At 38.8% G+C, this 15,610-nt stretch overlaps 1 protein-coding gene across 1 annotated transcript in view; it reads right to left on the minus strand.

Moving 5' to 3' along the window:
- Positions 1–12,057, minus strand: part of SDHAF3 (succinate dehydrogenase complex assembly factor 3) — a 53,719-nt gene extending 41,662 nt beyond the window's left edge. Inside the window, exon 1 of the mRNA XM_032252879.1 lies at positions 10,781–12,057. Coding sequence (XP_032108770.1) covers positions 10,781–10,954 — 174 coding nt within the window. The 5' untranslated portion in view covers positions 10,955–12,057. The remainder of the gene's footprint in view (positions 1–10,780) is intronic.
- Positions 12,058–15,610: the final 3,553 nt, after the last annotated feature.

The following is a 15,610-nucleotide window of genomic DNA, read 5'->3' on the forward strand; positions in this document are numbered from 1 at the left end:
TTTTTAAGCCATTAGTTAAGTATCACAATATGCCTAAAATTTTTTAAAAGTTAAAACTTGATGTAGAAAACATATATGTGTGACACATCACCATTCAATAAACCATAGCAAAAACACCGACAATGAGTAAAATGCAGAATTAACAATTTGACTGAGACCTAACTGACCCACTCATATTTCGGAGATGTATCCCTGACACATACAATCCATTCACTAAACAGAGAAGCAATTCATTCCTTTTCTCCTGCAAGCTCAAATAAAACTATAAATCAAGATGTTAAAAAGCAACAAAATGAGGTCCTCAAATTAGGTAAGAGAAGCGTACATTTATAAAAACTAGCAAAACACCCATCCAATCCTAATTATACTAAGTCAAGAAAACTCTAAATATAGGTGACATGCCACTTAATCATACATATCTGATGAGCCACTTCAAAATCATATATAAGAAAAAAAAATCCCATGATAGTTACAAAGGGATGGCTACCTGAAATCTGAAACATTTCCTCCTCTCGGAATGCAACAAAATAAAATGAGAGAGAAAATGTTATGATATGTAAATTATCATACAAGTATAAAAAACTGAACACATTCAAGAAGTAGGAGCAGTTCCAAATGGTCAGTCCATGATAGCAAGATTGTTGCCTTTACTTGAAGAGATGAAAAAGAAAATGGATTATCTTGGACATTGCAAGATGGCCAAACAGGAACAGTTTCAGTCTGCAGCACCCAGCGAGACCAACACAGAAGACAGGTGATTTCTTCATTTCCACTTGAGGTACCCTGTTCATCTCACTGGGACTCGTCAGGCATTGGGTACAGCCCACAGAGGGCAAGCAGAAGCAGGCTGGGGCATCACCTCACCAGAGAAGTGCAAGGAGTTGGGGGCCTCCCTTTCCCAGCCAAGGGAAGCCATGAGGGACTGTGCTATCTGGCCCAAATACTACTCTTTTCCCACAGATTTTGCAATCTGAAGACCAGCAGGAGATTCCCTATGTGCCTATACCACCAGGGCCCTGGGTTTCAAGCACAAAACTGGGCAGCTCTTCAGGCAGACATCAAGCTAGCTGCAGTTGTTTTCGTTTTGTTTTGTTCTGTTTTGTTTTCATACCCCAGTGGTGCCTGAAACCCCTGTGAAACAGAACAAATGGTTCACTCCCCTGGAAAGGGGGCTGAAGCCAGGGAACCAAGTGTTCTCGCTCAGCAGGTCCCACTCCCATGAAGGCCAGCAAGCTAAGAACCACTGGCTTGAAATTCTCACTGTCAGTACTGCAGTTTGAAGTTGACCTGGGACCATCCAGCCTGGGTGGGGAGGGGTGTCTGTCAGGGGGAAAGTTCCTCTAAGGACTTGGAGGAACTCAACACAGCACAGCAAAGCAGCTGTGGCCAGACTGCCTCCACAGATTCCTCCTCACTGGGCAGGGCATCTCTGAAAGAAAGGCAGCAGCCCCACTCAGGGGCTTACAGGTAAAACTCCCATCTCCCTGGGATAGAGTGCCTGGGGGAAGGGGCAGCTGAGGGCGCAGCTTCAGCAGACTTAACCGTTCCTGCTGGCCGGCTCCAAAGAGAGCAGTGAATCCTGACAAGGCGGGTTCTCCCAGCACAGTGCTTGACCTCTGCTAAGGGACAGACTGCCTCCTCAAGTGGGTCCCTGACCCTTATGCCTCCTGACTGGAAGAGACCTCGAACAGGCGTTGACAGACACCTCATACTGTTGCAGAATATTCAGGAGACCAGAGAGACCAGTGGGTGAAACAGGAGGATTTTTCTAAGTTGGCCACTGGCTCAGCGGATTAGCATACCAAGGATGAGCAAAGGAGAAAGAAAATGGGGTACTTTTTATACATCCAGGATGATATAGCAGCTAACAGGTTTACAGAAGCCAGGACAAAGAACACTTAATTAATTTGTAACATATCTTATGGTGTACATTACCTTTGAAAAATAGCATTTTGAGAAACACATTGTACATCCTTTGGGTGTTATCTTGCCCTGTGACCTTGCAGCTGATCTGCAAGAAAAACAGGAGTCTTGAGATGCCTGGGAGCTTTGCTGAGAATGTGTGGAGAATAGATAAGGTAGGTCTTATGGGGAGTTAGTTAATTTTAAGCAGAGCTGAGGGTTAGCTTATGCAGCAATTACAGACTGCCAATGTTATAATTTAATTTTCCTCTTCAATACAGGAGAGCTCCAGCTGACATCAGGCTGGTGCCCTTTTGGGACGAAGCTTCCAGAGGAAGGAGCAGGAAGCAATCTTTGCTGTTCTGCAGCCTCCACTGGTGATACCCAGGCAAACAGGGTCTGGAGTAGACCTCCAGCAAACCACAGCAGACCTGCAGAAGAGGGGCCTGACTGTTAGAAGAAAAACTAAAAAACAGCAGTAACATCAACATCAACAAAAAAGACCACCCACAAAATCCCATCCAAAGTAAATCCACAAAGATGAGCAAAAACCAGCACAAAAAGGCTGAAAATTCCAAAAGCCAGAATGCCTCTTCTCCTCCACAATTACTCTCCAGCAAGGATACAAAACTGGACAGAGAATGAGTTTGACGAATTAACAGAAGTAAGCTTCAGAAGGTGGGTAATAACAAACTCCTCCACGCTAAAAGAGTATGTTCTAACCCAATGCAAGGAACTTAAGAACCTTGAAAAAAGGTTAGACAAATTGCTAACTAGAATAACCAGTTTAGAGAAGAACATAAATGACCTGATGGAGCTGAAACATACAGCAGGAGACTTTGTGAAGCATACACAAGTATCAATAGCCAAATCAATCAACAAAAGAAAGGCTATCAGAGACTGAAGATCAACTTAATGAAATAAAGCATGAAAACAAGATTAGAGAAAAAAGATTAAAAAAGAACAAACAAAGTTTCCAAGAAATATGGGAGTATGTGAAAAGACCAAAGCTACAATTGATTGGGGTCCCTGAAAGTGGTTTCTTTGAAACCAAAGAGAACAAAGAGACGACCAAAGACAACAAAGAGAATCTCTGGGACATAGCTAAAGCAGTGTTTAGAGGGAAATTTATAGCACTGAATGCCCACATAAGAAAATGGGAAAAATCTAAAATCGACATCCTAACATCACAATTTTAAAAACTAGAGAAGAAAAACAAACGCTAGCAGAAGACAAGAAATACCTAAGATCAAAGCAGAACTGAAGGAGACAGAGACATGAAAAACCCTTCAAAAAAAAAAAAAAAAAAAAAAAAAAAAACAATGAATCCAGGAGCTGTTTTTTCAAAAGATTAACAAAGTAGACAGACTGGTAGCCAGATTAATAAAGAAGAAAAGAGAAGACTCAAATAGACACAATAAAAATGATAAAGCATTACCTTTGAAAACCGGCTCAAGACAACAATACTCTCTCTCACCACTCCTATTCAATACAGTATTGGAAGTTCTGGCCAGAGCAATCAGGCAAGAGAAAGAAATAAAGAATATTCAAATAGGAAGAGAGGAAGTCAAATTGTTTGCAGATGACATGATTGTATACTTCTCCTTAAGCTGATAAACAACTTCAGCAAAGTCTCAGGATACAAAATCAATGTGCAAAAATCACAAGCATTCCCATACACCAATAATAGACAAGCAGAGTGGCAAATGAGGGAATTCCCATTCACAATTGCTACAAAGAGAATATCTAGGAATACAACTTACAAGGGACACAAAGGATCTCTTCAAGGAGAACTACAAACCACTGCTCAAGGAAATGAGAGGACACAAACAAATGAAAAAAGCTTCCATGCTTATGTATAGGAAGAATCAATATTGTGAAAATAGCCATGCTGCCCAAAGTAATTTATAGATTCAATGCTATCCCCACCAAGCTACCACTGACTTTCTTCAAAGAACTAGAAAAAACTACTTTAAATTTCATATGGAATGAAAAAACAGCCTGTGCTGGCCTAGAGCCAGAACCTGAGCAATGCCATTTTATAAAATGGCAAAACTGTTTTTAAAATAAGTTGCAACGGCTGCCCCATTCTCCTCACAGTAACTGCTGGTCTTGGCTTCTGTAGAGAGAACTGCTAGTTTGTTCTGCAAACTATGTAAAGCTGCTTACCTTTTCTTATTAGTAACTGCCAGAATTGCTAGCTTTTGCTTACCAGTAATAACTAAAATAAGCAGCCCAAGCTAATTCCATCCTAGCTCCTGTGACTTGTAATAGGTAACCAATATCTGTGACTTCCACCAGTATCCAGACAATGTGTAAACTAACATCTGTAAGCCACTTAGGTAACGATCGAAGTGACATGTCCTCTAGCCCTTGGAATGTCCAGAGACCCCCACCCTCATCTCTGCCCAGGAGGTGATTTACAGAATCCACTAGCCCTCAGAATGTCTGAAGCCTTTTCATCCCCATCCCCACTCCTCACCGCCACTCCCAATGTGGTTTTTCAGGTATAAAAATCTTGGCACCCTACTTTCGACGCCACAGGTTGGAGAGACATGAGTCCTCTGTGGTCGCTGGCATAATAAAGACCCTGTAATCTGGCATACTTTTGTCTTGGTGTTAACTTTCTATGCTCAGTCCAGTATAACAAGCCCATATAGCAAAGACAATCCTAACCAAAAACAACAAAGCTGGAAGCATCAGGCTACCTGACTTCATACTATACTACAAGGTAACAGTAATCAGAACAGCATGGTACTGGTACCAAAACAAACATATAGACCAATGGAACAGTATAGAGATCTCAGAATACCACACATCTATAGCCATTTGATCTGCAACAAACCTGACAAAAACAAGCAATGGGGAAAGGATTCCCTATTCAATAAACGGTGTAGGGAAAACTGGCTAGCCATATGCAGAAAACTGAAACTGGACCCCTTCCTTACACCTTATACAAAAATTAACTCAAGATGGATTAAAACTTAAACATAAAACCTTAAACCATAAAAACTCTAGAAGAAAACCTAGGCAATACCATTCAGGACATAAACATGGGCAAAGACTTCATGACTAAAACACCAAAAGCAATGGCAACAAAAGCCAAAATTGACAAATGGGATCTAATTAAACTAAAGAGCTTCTGCACAGCAAAAGAAATTATCATCACAGTGAGCAGGCAACCTCCAGAATCAGAGAAAATTTTTGCAATCTATCCATCTGACAAAGGGCTGATAACCAGAATCCACAAGGAACTTAAAACAAATTTACAAGAAAACAAACAAACTACCTCATCAAATAGTGGGCAAAGGATATGAACAGACACTTCTCAAAAGAAGACATTTATGTGGCCAACAAACATATGACAAAAAGTTCATCATCACTGGTCATCAGAGAAATGCAAATCAAAACCACAATGAGATACCATCTCACTCAGAATGGCGATCATTAAAAAGTCAGGAAACAACAGATGCTGAAGAGGATGCAGAGAAATAGGGCTGCTTTTACACTGTTGGTGGGAGTGTAAATTAGTTCAACCATAGTGGTAGACAGTGCGGCAATTCCTCAAGGATCTGGAACCAGAAATATCATTTGACCCAGCAATGCCACTACTGAGTATGTAACCAAAGTATAATAAATCATTCTATTATAAAGACACATGCGCACACATGTTTACTACAGCACTATTTACAATAGCAAAAACATGGAACTAACCCAAATGGCCATCAATGATAGACAGGATAAAGAAAACGTGGCACATATATACCATGGAATACTATGCAGCCATAAAAAAGGATGAATTCATGTCCTTTGCAGGGACGTGGATGAAGCTGGAAACCATTATCCTCAACACATTAATACAGGAACAGAAAACCAAACACTGAATGTTCTCACTCATAAGTGGGAGTTGAACAATGAGAACATATGGACACAGGGAGGGGAACATCACACACTGAGGCCTGTTGAGGGCATGGGAGGAAAGAGGATAGAGAGCATCAGGACAAATACCAAATGCACACCGGGCTTAAAACCTAGATGACAGGTTGATAGGTGCAGCAAACCACCATGGCACATGTATACCTATGTAACAAACTTGCAGGTTCAGCACATGTATCCCAAAACTTAAAATTTTAAAAAATTTAAAAAATACATTCCTTTGCAGCAGTAGCTAGGAACAACTAAATACAAATGGAAAAAAATAAAACAATCCCAGCACTATACTACTACTTTCAATCTCTTAACTCTTAAATGTTAATGTTCTTTGACCAAGTTCCCCTATACTATACCCAAAAGGGGCACTTCCACCCACATCTTTGGTCCACCAACTACAGGTAATATAATTCCAAATCTCTATCTCCAGCCACAATCTGTCTCCTGAGCAACAGCCCAACACTTATCTCTCTGAACATCTTCACTTAACTGTTCCATCAGAATTTTTAGCACAAAGCATACCAAAGTGAACTCATTCCCAATCTGTTCCTCCTACATAACTATTCTGGTTATTGGTATCATGCTCCAAATCCAGAAGTTATCCATTCTGTTTTTTTCTCCTTCACTAATACTGTATTGGTCAACAAGTCAAGTTCCATTCTACTTTAAAAGAAAAAAAAACACCTTATAAATCCGTATTCTCCATTTTCAAGGCCTCTGTCTTGGTTTAGGCATATACCTACTTGGCTTGGGATTATTACATCAATCTACTAACAGTTCTCCTTACTTTCAATCTAGCTCTTCAATTATTCCTCTATATTGCTGCTAACATGATCTTTCTAGAATATTATTTAAATCATTTCTACCATTTAAAAAGTTTTCAATGATTCAAAATAAAAACTTAAAATCCCTAGCAAAATATCCTGTCTCCTGCCACCTCTTTAGCTTTATTTCCTCCTCATCTTCTGTATAAAACGCTAAATTCCAAACACAACACTGCAGTTCCTGGAAAAAAAGTCATACTATTTCTTACCTCAATGCCTCTGCATATGTTATTCCCTCTTTCTAGAAAGTTCTCTTTTTGACATGGTAAATTTGACCTACTCAAAACTTAACCATCTTGTGTAGCTTTCAGCTTCCTCCATTCCTCCTTGATCCCACAGCACTTAGTAGACATTCTTTCATATTATATTACAATTGTTCTTTTATACTAAACTTTGAAAACCGTGAAAATAAAATATATTTATTGTTCATTTTTGCATCCTAAATGCCTAGCACATTGTCTGACAATAGTAAGTGATCAAAACTATCTGCAAAATGTTTATGCCTTTGTTTTCTAGAAACAAAACTAACACTTAAAAAACGTTCTCCAACAGACACAGAACAAAGCAGCTCCTCAAGAAAAACATGAGAAACAAGGCAAGGGGCAACTGAGAAAAATAAATGGGACAGAGAAAGAAAAATTAAACACATGAAGTCTATTCAGGTAGCTCCTGAGAGCACACTCTTCTGTGCTCTTTGTCTCATATTCTCTCACCAACATGTTTTATCTATTTAATCTTCAGTGCTTATTCTGATTTCCTACAAAATAAGTGGTAGGCAAAGAGAGAAAAATAGAAAGCCTTACTTAAATCAACTATTCCCCAAAAATGAGCACAGTCAGAACATTTAAAATGCCGTAAGACCCCTAATCTATGGAGTCTCAATTTCACTTCTAAAAGTTACCTCCTAAGAGTTGAGAGATTACAATGCACAGTTTACAAACCAGTTATTGTACATTCTCCCTTAATAGACTCCCAAAAACTCTTCCTGAACTTACATTTTTTCTTCTGGTAAGAAATTAATAAATTCACTATTTACTCTGTAAACATACTTTTTACATTTCTATACTTTAAATGAAACACTTTCCTTCCACCCTGCCCCAAGTGGCCCTTGAACAAAAACTTCCCCCAGCTGAATTCTATTATGATATTGCCAGTTTTCCAGGATCACAAATAAAGGGAATTAGAGAACTCGCTTCCAAATACAGGGCCTCTAGCATTCTTGATCCCATTCTATCAAGTAGTAACTATACCCAACGTTGCCCACTGACGTAAAACAAATTCAGAATCCATTCAAGTCCATAATTAAGTTTAGATGGTGTGAGGGATTGGGATTGTGTAGACCAGACTCCACATATTAAGTTAGAAGTCCACAACAGTTACTTAGCTTGATGTAAACGTAACCGTTAAATAAGATTCAAACAACAGGTACCAAGTTTGTAATCAGCACTAACTGAAAAACAACAAAGGCATAAAAATCCATATCATATCTAGCAATACCTAGTAAAACAATCATAAATTACATGTTTTGAAGAACATGTTGGGGGGAAAGACTTGGAAGTCTTAAGTATATTACTCTCCGGTGATAAAACTTCTCTAGCCAGGTTTTTCTCCCCTCCAAGTCATTAGCATCTTCTCTAGCCCTACTCTTCCAAAATGACCAGTTCCTCAAGTATCTTTCTTAGTAGGATCCAATCTACCAATTCTTGCTCCCAGGCTTAGATTAAGCTGCCTTGCAACTGTGAGAATTATGTTATCCAAAGAGATAACTAGGTTTAAATTTATCTTTACCCAGCTGCCAATTCATTAACTTCACTAGGTCAACAATGGGGAAGATAGGAAAACTGTTCTATACAGACATGTCAACTAACAAATTCAGAAAGAATAAGGGAAACAAAAAAAACACCATTGGAACACAATGCCAAAATCCTTCAATGAATGCTAAGATTAGTATTCATCTGCAAATCCTGAGAGAGTACCTACCTCCAACTAGGTATTAATTTCAAAGGGGAAAATAGTAAGTTTACAGTGGAGACACCAGGCAGATTATCACTTTAACCAAGTGATCACCCTTATCATTACCAGTAAGAATAAATGTTAATATCATTTACTCTCTGACGTTAAGTGTTGAGAACAGTTCGCCCCTGTGCTATTCTCAGTAATGTATAACATCAATTTAACCATGAGAAAATATCAGACAAACTCAAATTGAGAAACATTCCACAAAGTAACAGACCAGTACTTTTCAAAAAAGTATCAAAGTCATGAAAGATAAGAAGACTGAGGGACAGTCACAAAAAGGAGATTAAGGAAAAAGAATGACTAAACGCATTGTAGAATCCCGTGGGATCCTGGAACAGAATAAGGACATTAGTGAAAGTACTGGCAAAATGTAAATAAAACCTGTAGTTAATAGTATTGTAGCAATGTTAATTTCTTGCTTTTGATCACTGTACCCTGATTATGTAAAATGCTAACATAAGGGAAACAGGATGTAGAGGAACTCTGTAGTCTTTCTACTCTTCTCTGAGTTTTAAAATGCTCCACACCTGTTACCAAGCCTACTAGGTCAACTAATACATTTTTTATTTACGCAGTTCTTTTATATACCCTTTCTCTCTCCTACTATCTATTATTTCTCTCTTATTATCAATCTTTTCTGAGTTGATATTCTTTCCTACTTTTTCCCTAAAAGGCTTCCAAGTTCTTACACTTTAAGACTTCTCAAAATAACCTTATTTCCTCCCAACAGAGGGCTACTCTCCTTCGTGTAGTCACAAAATGACGTACCTTAAAAGATGTAAAATACTTTAATACAGTATCTTATAGCTTCGTAACAATTAACAAAATACAAGTGCTTGTAAATACATTTACATACATAAATTTTGAGATGCATATATAAACACTATTTTACAGATGAGAAAATAAGACTAGGAAAATTATCTGACACTTATTATTAATAAATATCAGAGACTCAATCTGACTCCAGTTCTTCAGGCTCCAAGACCAAATTACCTTATTAAAAGTGCTCTGTATCTAAAAAGTTTCAACTTCCCTGGCTTCAGGCAAGCGAATGACACCAAATACACCATGATTTTCAAGAAAGTTCTAAATTTCCCCATTGTTCTAAATGTCACTCTTAAAAGCTTCAATAATTCTACAAATAAGACTTCTGGAAGTAAGTGAAAATTTTGTGTTCACCCTAACCATTCTTTTATGTTTTTTTTTTTAAAAAAAAAAAAGTTCACTCATCTCTTCAACTGTTCAGGCTGAGGAATCGCTTACCTCTATTTTCATACTGGCTCCAACTCATGCTTTCAAATATCTGAGCTGTCATTCTAATCTCTAATTCCATTCATTTCTTGATATTTGCAAGTGAAAACTAGGGGCAATCCTGCAGGGCCCCGAGTCCCACGAAATATTCTGAATGCCTTTTTTTCTTCACTCAAAAAAAAAAAAAAATAGTCAAATGACTTACTGCTAGCGCATGTGTCTCTTTAATATTTAGAGCAACGGTGCGTAGCGATGTAACACTGACTTGAGACCCCGGAAGAAACAACTTTCGCCTGACTTAACTGCCACCAGTATTTTTCTCCTTCACCGTTTGTAATCTCCAGTTTATTATAACCTACAGACTTTTTCATGTTATGTGATTTCTGTAACGGTCAAGTGAGAAAATTATTTAAACCCACCAAGAGAGCTGAGATTAAAGAAATAATAACAGGGAAATAAGCCTTTAAATTTGAAAACTAATAAGAGAGCCATTAATTTATTAATGGGCGCTTACTACGTGCAAACGCACTTAAAGGGACAGAAAGCTCCTGAGGTCTTTGGGCACTTAACGACGACCTGCTCATTTCTGTGACCTATCCTCACCCTTCCAGCACCTGGCATCTGCAGTAGCTCAAAAGTTAAACCGAATTGGAGACGCTGAAGTAACAGGATCTGCTCCACTGAGAAACCCGTGCGAGAAACTTTGGAAAGTGTCGTCTGAACAGCATTACGCTGTTTAATTCACACAAAACAGGTTGCTGCACTGTTTAATCCTGCATGGGGACATGGAACAAGAAACCGGGACACCGAGGGACCCCAAAGGTGTTAGGCAAAGAAACGAGGGCGCCACTTGCCTCCCATTCCTGCAAGAAACGCTGGGCCTCGTCAGAACCAACGGCCTTATGTCTCCTAAATTCGTCCTTCACATACTGGTCGCCCAGGGCTTTGAGGTCCGGGGGCAGAACACGATGCAGCTGCAAGACACGCTTATATAAGGCCCGGACTCGAGAGACGTGCAGCCCCGCCATTCCGCGGCGCGCCGCCCACGCCTGCGCAGAGGGACAGCGTGTTCACGCTCATCTGAAAAATCGCGTATTAGTGAACCGGAAGGCCGACGGAAGAGTGCGCGCGACCTCTATCCGGTTTGGTCCCTCCCAGAATCAGGTCCTTCCGGAAACCCAAGCTTTCCTCCGGGCGGGAAACGGGTTGGTCCTTCTCTACGTAGGGCGTGGCCTTTGTGAAGTCGCGCCTGCGCCTCGTTGTGGCTTCTCCTGGGCCGCGATCTGGTGACAGAGGCCTTGAAAAAGAGAGGTCTGTCGTGGACCGTTGTCACTTCTCAGTCCCACTCCACTGTCTTTTTCATTCAACTTCGTTTCTGTACTCCTACCAAAGGCCTGAGAAACGCTTCCTTAGAATCAGGCTCCTCCAGGAATCCTTCCGCAGTTCCCAACCCACTTGAGGCATCTTAGAATACTACTGCATCCACCGTCAGGGATAAGAGATTAATCCAGTAGCTCACCAACCTACACACTTTGCACAGCGCTGTACTCCCAGTTTATACTCTGGGCATGGGGTCTTCCGTGTAAACAACACAAGTGAGCCCTGAGCCGGCTGACTCCATAGTCCAAATTGGCTGCAGAAGAATTCTTGGGAAGCATTTTAAATGTATTGTTTCCAGGGCCATGATTCTGGAGATTCTGGTTAAATAGTCTGGGATAAGAATGATGAATCTAGAAATTCACAAAGCTCTAACTTTTGCAAAGGTAATATTGAGAGTTGAACTGGTTTCCAAAGCTGGCAGCTCCTTGTGTTGTCCTTTCCTGTCTCCCATTTGGTTCTTCATTAAATCATGATGGTGTCACCAACAAAAACACAGGAATCAACCATTTCACCCCATGTACTCTACCACAATCTCTCGCTACTGGATATTGTGTTAGCTTCCATATCTGTGTTCAGCTTCTGGCCATGACCAACTGTGGTCATGCTCCAACTTAATTTAAATTAAATTTGGCGTAAAGCTTCCTTCCTACTCTGAGTTGCTATGTAGGGAACTGCAACCTAACTTAGTATGTAAATGAACTGCAACTGAGAGTATATTCTTGTGACAAGTAGCCGAGCTTCAGCCAATCAGGGACTGCCAACTCATCAGACTATGTCCATATTAGGCAAATACTTCATAATGTCCTGCCCAAACAAGCCCAACTATAACCAATCAAGCTGTTTCTGTGGGACACTTTCTTTTTTTGTCTGCAAATACTGCCTGCCCACAGTGTTGGGTAGAGCTCTGTGAACCTCTCCCTGTTCTAAGTGCTGCTGCCTGATGAATGCCGCATAAACCGTGTGTGTGTGTGTGTGTGTGAGTGTGTGTGTGTGTGTGTGTCTGTGTGTGTGTGTCTGTGTGTGTGTGTGCATGTGCACACACGCACGCAAATAAACTCTATTAGATTTAACTTGTCTAAAGTTTTTCTTTTAACAGCCTAAACTGTAAATCAGACCATGTCACTCCTCTGCTTAACAAAGCCTCCAGAGATTTTCATCAGAGTAAAGCCCAGAGTGCCTAGCCCTTAAAACTTTAATTTTTCTCCTATTGCGTTCTCCCTGGTTAGCCATTTCCAGCCACACTGGCCTCCTAGCTCTTAGTTCAACTTTTTAAAAGCCAGTTACCCTCCCAACTGAAGACTTGGCACTTGCTGTCCCCTCTACTTGGAATGCTTTGCCAAATGTATTATTTTAACTAACATATTATTTCACTCAGCTCATTATTTCAGGTCCTCTTCTAATGAGTCCCTCCCTGGCAATCCTATTTGCAGCCCTGCTTGAAACTGCAACATAACCAAACCAAGAATTTCTTATGCTCCTCGTCTGCTTTGTTTCTCTCAATATTACTTACATAATTTACTCTTGTGCTTATTCTCTGTTACCCCCCAACTAGAATACAAATTCTATGGGGACAGGGATTTTATGATTTGTTATTGACCTGCACTAGACCTGTAATAAGCACTCAATAAATATCCGTTGAATTAATGTGTGAAACTTACTAACAGTATCAGGTGCCTCATATTCCGTCTGGCGAATAAGAGGCAGGAATGTTGGAATTTGTGTGATTCTCTCACAGACCCCAGAGTTCTTTCTGTGCAAAAACGTTTTGAAAAACAAACAAGACACATACTCAGCTACTGAAGAAGGTACCTACTCATTTTAGTATCTTTTTCAGTGCCCACAATGCCTTACAAATAGTAAGCACTTCAATATTTATTGCCTTGAATGGAGTTTCTCCTTTTGTTTAAATTAGGGGAAAATATGTGTTTTAAAAAACACAGAACTTTTTGAAAATGGATTTAATTTGGTATTATGACAAACCACATTAATGGCAAGGATTGAATGGCAATGTGGTTATTTTGCTTCAGGAAATTTTTTTCTAACTATACTTCATCTATTAATATCCCTGTAAATTGAAAATTAATTTCTTGTTCCAGTTTGTTTTTTTTTTCTAGTTTCCTTTGGAGTTAAAGTACATGTGTAATAAATACTTCTTCAAGAGCCAACACTCATATAAAAATGTGAGAAAACATTCAATGAATTAATTAAAAAATAAAGGAACTAATTGAACCTATAGAGAGTAGAAAAGGTCCACAAAGCACTGGAGAATTAATGCTTAAAAATGGCAGATGACAGTGAAAAAGAAGCCAAAACACAGTGGTGTGGTTAGGCCTTGAGAAGTAAAATCAAGCAATAACAGTGAGGATAATGACAGTTAACATTTATTTCATTTTTTTGCAACAAGCTGGACAGTGAGCTATGTTTTGAGAAAAAAACTTTCTCTGTTTTCCTGACCAATTTAGGCTGATCAGTTTTCCTCTTGTGGTAAAAATAGCCATGAACTGAAAATAAGATCACAGTTATATTTCTGGCCACCAATCTAGATCACCACACTTCATGCAGACCTTTCCTTTATCTTTCCTTTATGTGTTTCTTTTTCTTATATGTTACTCTGCAAGTGACTTAACCACTCTGTGCCAGGATTTTTTCACATGTAAATGAGCTGGATTAGGTCATTTGCAGTACTTTCCAACTTTACTAATCTCTAACCATGACTTCTCCCAGATTCCCTCCAAAACTTTTTGTAAAGTGAAAGAGAACATATGTCCACTCTGAAATAATTGCTTTAAAAAGATTTTTGTTTTTTTTAAAAAGTGGGGTAAATGCCTTAAAATTGTATACGGAACAGATCGCCTAAGACTTTCAGGGCACACAAAATATAATAACCACCTATAGCCATAGGGATGATCAACACAGCAACTGCACTATTCAGTGTGCTGCTTATGTGGACTACCTCACACACAAATAGAATTGTAAGAGGCAGCTAGGGACAATTTTTGACAAGCAGATAGAGAAGTTTGAGGTCAAAAGAGTTGAAGAGAATTGGTAAATAAGGAAAAATAAACTGAAAGAAGGAGAAGAAACACCTGCATGGAGTGTACTGAATTATTACTTTGTACTATACTTTAATCTTTACTTAAATGTTGAAAATAAGACTTGCTTGCAAATAATTCTAAAGCACTTGTCTCTCAAATGGAAGTGAGGAAGGATTGGAGGGGGGAGAAGCTGATGACAAAAGATCTGGAAACTGCTTTACATCATTAGATAAGAAAATAACGTTTTTACAGTCTTGAATTCAGCTGCACAAGTAGCTCAGTTTTCAAATTACAGTTACTCAAATTTTAAGCTCTAAATTATTGAGAACAACGAAAACACTGAGACAATATACATCTTTAATTCAAACAACTTTCACATCCTTAGAGACCTAGAGAGATGTACAAACCTGATTTAGCCATAGTTACTACCTGCAGTACCCACAAACAGCACCAGGAATTGTCTTTCATTTCCCACCTTATTTTGGAGTCTGAAAGTTAGGTACATCACTGTGTGAAAATGAAAACTGTAAAAAGGAAGGAATTATTTAAATTTTTATATGGTATCTTATATGCCTAATTATTCAAACTCAATGGTAAGAAAGCAGAGTCTTAACACCAAAATTTCAAGTTTAAACATATTGTTCAAGGAATTAGAAAAGCAAATACATTCATGAAAAGTCTATTATCTGAAAGTCGATTTAGAAAGCATAATAGTCTTTAGTATTTTTCTGAATTTCTGAAACATGTTAAATAAAAAAAATCCAAGAGAAACTTAATTTGTTTGTATATGGAAAGAAAAATCAAACCATAAGGAATGTTTTAAAGTGTTGAGAATTGTTGATTACTGAGAACAGAAAATCAACCAAAAGTCCAAATAAAATACCGTATTTTATAATTTAAAGTACTGATGATATACTGTAAAATCTAAAGAGGAAAAAAATAACCATTGCCTCAGAAGCTGAAAAACATTTGACAAAATCAACACCCATGCCTGATTTTAAAACAATAATAAAATAGAAATCAATTAATTCTACAACACAAAAGCCAGCATCTTAGTTGATAGTAAAATATCTGACACAGTAGATTCCTTTTGTGTAAAAAAGGAATGGAAAAAATGCATATGCAGTTGACCCTTAAACAATGCAGGGGTTAGAGATGCCAGCTGAAAATTCACATATAACTTCTGACTCCCCAAAAACATAACTATTAATAGTCCACTGTTGATCAGAAGCCTTACTGATTACATAAACAGTTCATTAACACATATTG

This window comes from Sapajus apella, unplaced genomic scaffold (genome assembly GCF_009761245.1).
Source record: "Sapajus apella isolate SASKATOON/1434 unplaced genomic scaffold, GSC_monkey_1.0 scaffold81, whole genome shotgun sequence".
Classification (NCBI taxonomy): Eukaryota; Metazoa; Chordata; class Mammalia; order Primates; family Cebidae; genus Sapajus; species Sapajus apella.